Below are 8,580 nucleotides of genomic sequence, written 5' to 3'. Positions count from 1 at the left end.
AGAAATGCTTACAAATACCTGAAGGGTGGGTGTCAGGAGGATGGGGCCAGACTCTTTCCAGTGGTGCCCAGTGACAGGACAAGGGGCAACGGGCATAAACTGAAGCAGAGGAAGCTCCAGCTGAAGATGAGGAAGAACTTCTTGCCTCTGAGGGTGACGGAGCCCTGGCCCAGGCTGCCCAGGGAGGCTGTGGAGTCTCCTTCTCTGGAGATATTCCAGCCCCGCCTGGACACGGTGCTGTGCAGCCTGCTCTGGGTGACCCTGCTTGGGCAGGGGGTTGGACTGGGTGACCCACAGAGGTCCCTTCCAACCCCGACCATTCTGTGATTCTGTGATTCTGTGAGATGCCACTGGGCACAAAGCAGGGGCAGACTCGAGGTCCGTGCTGCTTCTTCCAGGGCGAGGGAGAAGGTCTGAGAGGGACACGCAAGTCACCGGGTCTGCCCTCAGCCCAGCTCCTGGGCAGCGTCGGGGCAGAGCAGGGCTCAGGAGGGGTCGGGTGGGGACGAGGGGACCTGCAGGGAGCCAAGGAGGGGTCACGCTCAAGGGCTGCGGACCCTCCTGCAGAGCCGGTCACCACGCTGCTCTGGCCGGAGGGACAGGGGCTCTCCGCACCTTGCTTGGCTGCGAGCGCAGCGGGGAGAGCCTCGGCGAGGCGCGGGGTGCGGGCTGAGCGAGGGCAGGTCTCTGCAAACAGGGCCCACCGACAGAGGGAAGGTCAGAGTGGCCTTTCCCTGTGCAAGTGGGGCCTGAGAAGATGCTGAACAAAGAAAAACGTCGCAGCGAGTCGTCTCCGCGGAGCAGCCCTCTGTCCCGGCAGCGCAGCGGCAGGGTCACAGGAGAGGAGGCGTTCGTGTCTAGCAGGTAGTCACTGCGCTTTAGTTCCAGCCCAGCAGGCATAAACCTATGAGTAAACGTGTTAAAAGTGTAAGACTGATTTTACCAGTGTGTGGAAAGCGTCGGTTTCCAATTGCTGTCCCAGGTCCGTCGTCGTGGGGTGTCCAAAACAGAGGCGCCGTCGGAAAAGTCATCCCTTTCCAGATGTTTTGCAGCCTGACACTGCTGTAACCCCCAGAGGAGCAGCTCTGATGCCATCTCTAAATGAATGTTTGGATTTATTATAATGAATTTGAATAACATTATTATTTTTATGTGATTACGACTTGTTTTTTTTCTTTGGATTTTCCAGAGTGTAGTGGGAAGTCTGAAGAAATGCCATCCAGCTGTTCAGTGAGCTGGAGGGGCAGAAAATGCTCTGCAAGGTTTCTGTTGAAGTTTGTGCTTGAACACTTTGGTCTTTCTGATCTGCGAAGGACTCTCTTGTGACTGCTTGATTTTCCTCCCCACATTTCCTGGGCACCTTGGGCCCTGCCGGGAAGCCTGGGGACAGCGAAGCGTCCGGCTGCAAGATCCGTGTTAGGAAGGCAGCGCGGCGCGTTCCTCGCAGGCGCGTGACGCCAGCAGCGGGACGCTCTGCTGGGCTCTCATCTCGCCCCTTCCTCCCCCAGCTGCCCCGTGCGCTCCTCTCCTGCTCCTTGCCTGTGTGCTGGCCCTGCCCGCCCCACGTCTCGCCGGGAGCATCCAAAGCCGGTCCCTCTTCAATCAATCTGTCCTGAACAGCAGCGTGTCTGCTCGGAACACGTTGGTGACTGGTGGGTACATGGAAGGTCTCCATCTCTGCCAGCAGGACACAGCAAGGACCACCCCGGAGCGGGCTGTCGGGGAGGGCATCTTCCACCCTGTGCTCCCCCCAAGCAGTCAGCAGAGCCCCAGCGTCCCTCAAGGGAGGGCACCCACCCTTCCTCAAACGTCTGGTGGGTGCGCACATGAGACCTTGCAGTCATGGGCCTTGCTGCTCATGTGTGGGTGGAGAAGCCCAGAGGGTTTGCTCTGATCCCCTCCCGAAGCCAAGGCTGTCCCCTCCCGCACATCCCCCGCCCCACAGGAGGAAGGTAGGGACAGTCAGGGAGAAGGATGCAGAAGAAAGAAAGGGTTCTCCTGCCACAAGCATCCCCAGCTATTTCCTTTGTCCCATGGCTAAGAGCTAGTGAAGTGGTCTTCTGTGAATACCCTCGTCTGAGGGTAACCACCAGACTGCGCCGTTCCCTGTCTCGCCCTCAGCCTTGCTCCCGGGGTGCTCACAGTCCCAGGAGGGTGAAACACAGCTGCTGCAGTGGTGGGAGAGGATGGTTGATGCCCACTTGGCTGAGGGAACACGTGCCCAACCCATGCCCAGTCTCTCTGGGCCGCAACACACCAAAACCAGTTGGAAGTGGAGACTTCAGAAGACAAAGGCTCCTTGCCCAGCCAGGAGCCCTACATCCTACTGCCTGGACTCCACTTCTTGGGCCAGAAAGTTCCTCCCCATCTGGGCTCCAGCTTTCTTTGGTGTTATCTCCCCCCACTTCCAAATCTCCTCTCTCCTGTTGTTTTCCATGTTCCAGGGCAGCTCCGGCTGGTGAATGGCTCCAGCCGGTGCTCCGGACGGGTGGAGGTTTGGTACCGCAATGAGTGGGGAACGGTGTGTGACAACGGCTGGGACATGCGAGATGCCTCTGTGGTGTGCAGGCAGCTCAGCTGCGGAGTCTCAGTGTCAGCCCCAACGAATGCTTATTTCGGGAGTGGGTCTGGGTCTATCTGGCTGGACGACGTTGACTGCAACGGCGAGGAGGGGCTCCTGACTGGGTGCTCGGCGCGGGCTTGGGGAGAGCACGACTGCAGGCACAGCAAGGACGCGGGCGTTGTGTGCTCAGGTGAGGACAGCGTTCGCACGGATCCGTGTTCCTCGGGCAGTCCGGGTCTTGTGACGTCTTGGTGCTGCAGCGCCAGCCCCGGGAGGGCTCTCTGGATGCACAGGGTCTTAGTAAATCACCCTCTCCCCTGCCCCAGGCTGGCCCAAGGACTGCAGCGAAGTCCCCCGTGGCAGCCCCAGCGGTGTCTACGTCATCCAGCCCGCAGGGCTGCACCCCATCGTGGTGTACTGCGAGATGAACGTGACGGACGGGGGCTGGACGGTCATCCAGAGGAACCGGCAGAGCACGGAGATCACCTGGGCCGAGTCCTGGAGCACCTACAAGAACGGCTTTGGGAACGTGCTCACCGAGTACTGGCTGGGCACCGAGTACATCCATCAGATCTCCAAGCAGAAGGTCTACCAGGCCAGGTTTGTCATCTGGGATGCCACAAACAGAATCAAGTTCGCCGATTACAACCTGTTCAGTGTGGAAGACGAGTCCCAGGGCTACCGGCTGCGGCTGGGAACGTACTCGGGGACAGCGGAGGATGCCATGGCCTCAAAGAGTCCCAGCACTGTGCACGACAACATGAAGTTCTCAGCCAAAGATCAGGATCAGGACACTTCCAGCAGCAACTGTGCCTCCCGCTATGGGGGTGGGTGGTGGTACTCGGCGTGTTATTCTGTACGGCTGAACGTCAAGGGGGCCATAACGTGGGGCAGCCTGTGCAGCGGGAACTGCAGAGCTTCTGCCATCCTCATCAAACCAGCTTCCTACTGCTAGGGCTTTGTCGCTGCTGGTCTGCAGCGGGCACGGGGCCAGGCCAGACCCCTGCCTGGCCCCTTTGCCAGGGGGGAGCAGAGCGAGTGGCAGCGAGGCACTCCCCGGGCTCCCAACAGATTCTTCTTTCACCTCTTTCCTGAGCTCCTCTGCTTCCCTTGCTGGGTTCTTCCGCTCTGAGCTGTTTTTATTTTAATTGCATTGTGATCAGATTGACACGTTGCAAACCCTGTACTTCTGAAACACACCTGCTCTGGAGAATAAAATGTGCTTGAGAAACATAGTGCCTGGGTGAGCATCGTGGGAGAACGTCCTTATCCTTAGCTGTGCGAATGATCCGTGCCTTGCTCTGCAGGGTTTCTGTCACCCCCACGCCAGCTGGGCTGGGGGGAGGATGGAGATTCCTCATTTCCTCGTAAATCTGAATCAGCCCCCCTTGCTGAAGATGTGGCCTGGACACCTGCACCTGGAGAGGTGTTTCCACCCACGCTGGCTCTCAGCTCAGCGGTTGTTAAAGCCTCCGTTGGAATCCTGTCTCTGAAGCAACCCCTCCAACCTGCAGATGCCTGCTCCATGCCTGCGGAGCGAGCAGCCGTGCCAGGGCAGTGCCCGCTTTCTGATCAAAAAAACCCGTGGGACTGCAAGGGAAAGATCAAACAGGGAATTAATCTTCATAAAATGCAGCTACAGGTAAATAAAGAAGCTGCAGGTTTTTGGCGCTGGGGAAGCCTCGGGGAAGGACAGGTAGCTCCGGGTGCTTTGCAGGCGCTGCCAGCCCCGAGGGCGAGGGGCCCCGCGCTCCATCGCCCGTCCCGTCCCAGTCCCTGCTGCGCCGTCGCCTTGGGGTGGGCTGTGCGAGCGCGGCTCCGGGTCGCTGCGGGGGAGATGTGGTCCCCGAGCCCCACGTGCTTCCCAGCCTCTGGCTGGAACGCCGGCACGGGTCACAGAGTCACAGAACCCCAGCATGGCGGGGGTGGCAGGGCCCTCTGGGGGTCAGCCAGCCCAACCGCCTGCCCAAGCAGGGTCACCCAGAGCAGGGGGCACAGCACCGCGTCCAGGGGGGCTGGAATATCTCCAGAGAAGGAGACTCCACAGCCTCCCTGGGCAAAAGGGACGCCCACGGCCAGCCGGGTCCCGGCCACCCAGCGTCACCGCTCCAGCGTGGGAAAGTGCTGGCCGTGACGCCCTGCCCTGCCACCACCCCCAGCCCCCGGGCCCTGCCACGAGGAGCCAGGCTGAGCACTGTGGGGCTGCCCGAGCCCCCGCTCCCCCCGTGGCTGCCCACCCCCCGGGCCTCCGAGCATCACCCCCAGCAGCCAGCCCTGGGCTGCCGAGGGACCCCAGGGCCACCCCAGAGACGGGATGGATCCCCTGTGGCTTGAGCCCCCCTCCTGGTGACTTGACCCCCCTCAGGGGCACCCTGACCCCCCCAGCCCTCGCTGCAGGATGGGGCTGGGGCTCCAGCTCCCCCAGCCGTGGCACAGTATGGAGCAAGGACAGGGCGAGTCTCAGACAGGGGATGCAGCAAATGGACCCCCCCCATGTACACGGTGCCCCCCAGCACCCTCCACCGCCACGGGACCTCGACTCTTCCCGCGTGCGTGCGCGGTGTCGCGGCGGCCGGCAGACACGAGGCAGAACTCTGGCTCCAGGGTTTATTGCAGCTGATTTCTCCCACCATGGGTAGCAGAGCTGTGGGGCGTGCGGGGCCCGGGGAGGGAGCGGGGCCTGAGAAAAGCAGGGGTACACCGGCTGCGCAGGGGAGGGGCCTTGCACCCTGTCCCCCTCCCCAAACCAGTGCCTGCGTCCCAGTGCCGGCCAGCACCGCGGCACCGGTCAAAGCTGCCCGCCTGCCCGGGGCTCCAGGCCATTGCTCCTGAGCCCAGAGCCGCTGTGCTTCGGCTGGTGACAGCGTGGGAGCTGCGGGCAGCGCAGGACGTGCACCGGGACTGGCACGGGGCTGTTGGCAGGCACGGGAACGGGGCACTGAGCTGGGGACGGTGGCAATGCCCCAAGCTCCCGGGAGGCTGGGCGCTGCGGCACGGTCAGCACACGTCTGTGGGTTTGACCAGGATGAGGGACGATGCGCAGTCGCCACTTGAGCAGAATCCTGGCCACAGGATGTATTTCTTGGCATTGAGCAGGACGTTCTGGCACCTGTCGTACCACCAGCCCCCGTAGCTGTTGGCGCAGTTCCCACTGGACAGGTCCTGGTCCTTGTCGGTCGTGCTGAACTTCATGTTGTCATGGATGCCCCCGTACCTGGAGTGGTAGCTGGTCAGGTAGTCATCCCCATCACCGGAAAACCGGCCCAGCCTCAGTGGGTACCCGCTGGCCTCGCTCTCCACCCTGAAGATGTCGTACTCGGCGTAACGGGCGACGTTGGCTTTATTCCGCACGACGAAGCGGACCTTGTAGGTGCCCTGCTGCGTCAGCAGGTGCAGGTACTCGGTGCCCAGCCAGTGATCGCCCCGCACGTTCCCGAAGCCGTACTTGTAGGTGGTCCAGGACTCGTTCCACGTGGTTTCCGTGTTGTAAGTGTTTCTCTGGACAACGGTCCAGCCCTTGCCCTTGGTGTCCATGTCACACCACACCACACGCGGGGGGGACCGCGCCGGCTGGATGACGTACACCCCGCTGGGGCTGCTGCTGGCGAGGCGGCTGCAGTCGGCGGGGAACCCTGCGGCGGCAGAGCAAGCGAGACGTGAGGGACCTGTGCTGGAGGACGTGCTGGCAGGTCACTGCGGGGCAGCCGGACTGATGCTGCTCTCCGCAGCCGGTGGAACACGTTGGGAACGCCTCTGATCTGCCCGTGATGAGAGGCAAGAACTGCCCTGCTTTGCAGCTTGGGTTTGAATGCAGAGACCTGCTGTCTCCCCGTGGCTACAGGCACAGGACCCCTGGCACCCCGCGCCCCAGAGCCCGGCCGTGCTCAGTGATGGGCAGCGCGGCTGCGCCCAGACCCGGCAGTTCGTGGCTGTTCCCCCGGCACCCGTACTCACCGCTCTGGAAGCCGGCTGCAAGCGCTGGGCTCGCTCGGAGGAGAAGCATCCCCACCACGGCGGGCAGCAGGACAAGGTCCCCGCGGAGCTGATGCGTCCCAGCCTGGAGCCCTGGGGAGGAAAGGGCCCATCACCACCAGGGTCCCCGGGCAGCCCCCCGGCCCCCGCCGAGCTCGGACCGGGGCAGGCAGAGCCGCGGGGCGCAGGCAGGAGCAGGGGCTCCCGGGGTGGTGGGAGCTGCAGCTTCAGCACAGCCTCTGCCCCTGCAGGGCTGAAGCAAGGGGAGAAACTGCTTTGCCACCCTCCTGGTCAACCCCTGCACCAGCCAGCCAGCAAACTGCAGTCACGTTTTTCTCATGGTTCTCCTAAACGTGGCTTGGTTTTTTTCCTACAGGTCTAGAGGCAAAAGGAATTTTTTATGGGAAAGAAGTAAATCTGTGTTAAGGGCATTCAGAGGAAATAGTTCAAAGCACTGCAGCTGAGTTTGGGGCATAAAACCCGGTGCTCCAGGTGCAGAGCATGCAGTTCACGGGGATGCGGGAAGCAGCCCAGCAGAGAACTGGGATGGAACGGCTGGGTGGCCAGGGAGAAGCGGGACGGGCGCTGGACGCTCTCATCACCTCCCGTGCCCGCGGTCCCCCACTGCTGTCGCTGAGCTTGGTTTTCTGTTTGCATCCCCCAGAGCTGCAAACGGTGCAGAGAAGGAGCCGTGAGGAAGAGGAGAACTCACCCATCGCTGCGGTGCTGAGCAGTGAGTCCCGCTGCTCTCCACCCCATGCTGGCCTCCGTCCCTTTATACCCGGGTCGCTCCCTGTACGCACCTCCTCTGCCCGAGGGGCTCCGCTCCCCTGTTTGCACGGACAAAGCTGATCGTTGTGTGCCCATCTGGTGGCTTCTCTTTGCTCAAGAACGCACAAAGCGGCCTTAAGACTTTTTTTTCCTGAGACAAACACAAAGCGCCCCAAACCTCCCAGCTGCGGGGCGTTTATCGGCCGCAATGTACAGGACCTGCCCGGGGATTAAATCTTTCTGGGGATCTACCAACTGCTGCAGGGCAATAAAGGGGCTGAAGGAGAGGGGAAAGTCAAACAGAGGGGAAGGAGTGTGAACACCAGAGGCGCGGCGGAGATTTGTGTCACCCGGAGATCAGAGAGGGTAAAACCTGCGGGCGATGGCTTGCCAGCCGTTACCAGCTCCCAGCACGTCGCGCCGCTTCTGCGACGGCCGGAGGTCCGTCTCAGCCCCCTTCCCTGCAGCAGCTGCCGTGGTCAGGCGCAGAGCCGGGCTGCTAACGCTGCTCCCTCTTTACCCTCGATCAGCAGAGGCTGGGGGCTGAAGGCAGCGGGGCCATCCCCGACCCTCGTCAAGCCCCTCGGTGCCTGTGGCAGCTCGGAGCACAAATAGGCAGGGGGGTGTCTGTGCGGAGCCCCTTCCTCGGCCCGTGCCTCTCGGTGGGGAGGAACAGGCTGGGGAAGGCTCTGCCAACCTCCTGCTCGTCCCCACGGCGTGTGGGGCCAGCGTCGCCCCGGCAGCCTGGTCCAGGCTGGGTGCTGGCTGCGACAGCATCTGAAATGCGCTGGTGGCCGCCCATCACGCAGCAGCTACGGCTGTTGGGCCCACATCGGTCGGGGGGGGTTTAACTTCTACCACAGGGTGTTTCGGCAAACCCTCGGCTCTGGGCTGGGCTCTCCTCCGTGTCCCCCTCCGCTCTCGGTCCCTCTTTTCATACCGCGCCGTGGGAGGCATCGGGAGGTCCTCGGCCATCACCTGCTGCTGGCTCTGCTGGACCCACGCTGCGGGGTCCGGTGGGGCCAGTCCGTACCCCAGCCCGGCGCTGCCGGGGGGTCTCTGGCTGCAGAACCCTCGGCTGCTGCAAGGCGATGCTTCCGCTGGCAGCGGGTCCCATGGCGGAGTGAGGGCAGGGGGGGAGCGAGGCGGCCGCCGCCTGTCCCCGTCCACATCCTCGATCGCCTTCCTCTGCCTCTTCTCCCTCGCGCCGCAGTTCGTCTCCGCTGGCCACCTCTGCCTGCCTCGGCTGGGCTCGCTGCTCCGAGGCTGCTCGC

At 62.7% G+C, this 8,580-nt stretch overlaps 2 protein-coding genes across 2 annotated transcripts; one reads left to right on the top strand and one right to left on the bottom strand.

The window, feature by feature from the left end:
- The first annotated feature begins 1,448 nt into the window (after positions 1 to 1,448).
- LOC104333354 (fibrinogen-like protein 1-like protein) lies at positions 1,449 to 3,742 on the top strand. Its single transcript, XM_075440403.1, has 3 exons — positions 1,449 to 1,652; positions 2,445 to 2,753; positions 2,890 to 3,742. The coding sequence occupies exons 2-3, from the start codon at positions 2,543 to 2,545 to the stop codon at positions 3,516 to 3,518; spliced, it is 840 nt and encodes a 279-aa protein (XP_075296518.1). The 5' UTR covers positions 1,449 to 1,652; positions 2,445 to 2,542; the 3' UTR covers positions 3,519 to 3,742.
- A 1,818-nt stretch (positions 3,743 to 5,560) lies between these two features.
- Positions 5,561 to 7,192, bottom strand: LOC142363779 (fibrinogen-like protein 1-like protein). The gene is made up of 3 exons (XM_075440509.1): positions 6,991 to 7,192; positions 6,542 to 6,628; positions 5,561 to 6,216 (listed from the first exon to the last, which is right to left on the bottom strand). Exons 1-3 carry the CDS (start codon positions 7,190 to 7,192, stop codon positions 5,561 to 5,563), a joined length of 945 nt encoding a protein of 314 aa, XP_075296624.1.
- Positions 7,193 to 8,580: the final 1,388 nt, after the last annotated feature.

This window comes from Opisthocomus hoazin, chromosome 20 (genome assembly GCF_030867145.1).
Source record: "Opisthocomus hoazin isolate bOpiHoa1 chromosome 20, bOpiHoa1.hap1, whole genome shotgun sequence".
Lineage (NCBI taxonomy): Eukaryota > Metazoa > Chordata > Aves > Opisthocomiformes > Opisthocomidae > Opisthocomus > Opisthocomus hoazin.
This window is presented reverse-complemented; position numbering and strand designations above follow the sequence as displayed.

Coding starts and splice junctions, on each gene's coding strand:
- LOC104333354 (XM_075440403.1), top strand. CDS start 2,543: ATGCGAGATGCCTCTGTGGTGTGCAGGCAGCTCAGCTGCGGAGTCTCA. Junction 2,754..2,889: donor CGCGGGCGTTGTGTGCTCAG/GTGAGGACAGCG, acceptor CCCCTGCCCCAG/GCTGGCCCAAGGACTGCAGC.
- LOC142363779 (XM_075440509.1), bottom strand. CDS start 7,192: ATGCAAACAGAAAACCAAGCTCAGCGACAGCAGTGGGGGACCGCGGGC. Junction 6,629..6,990: donor ATGCCCCAAACTCAGCTGCA/GTGCTTTGAACT, acceptor TTTCCTCCCCAG/GGCTCCAGGCTGGGACGCAT. Junction 6,217..6,541: donor TCTCCTCCGAGCGAGCCCAG/CGCTTGCAGCCG, acceptor GTCCCTCACGTC/TCGCTTGCTCTGCCGCCGCA.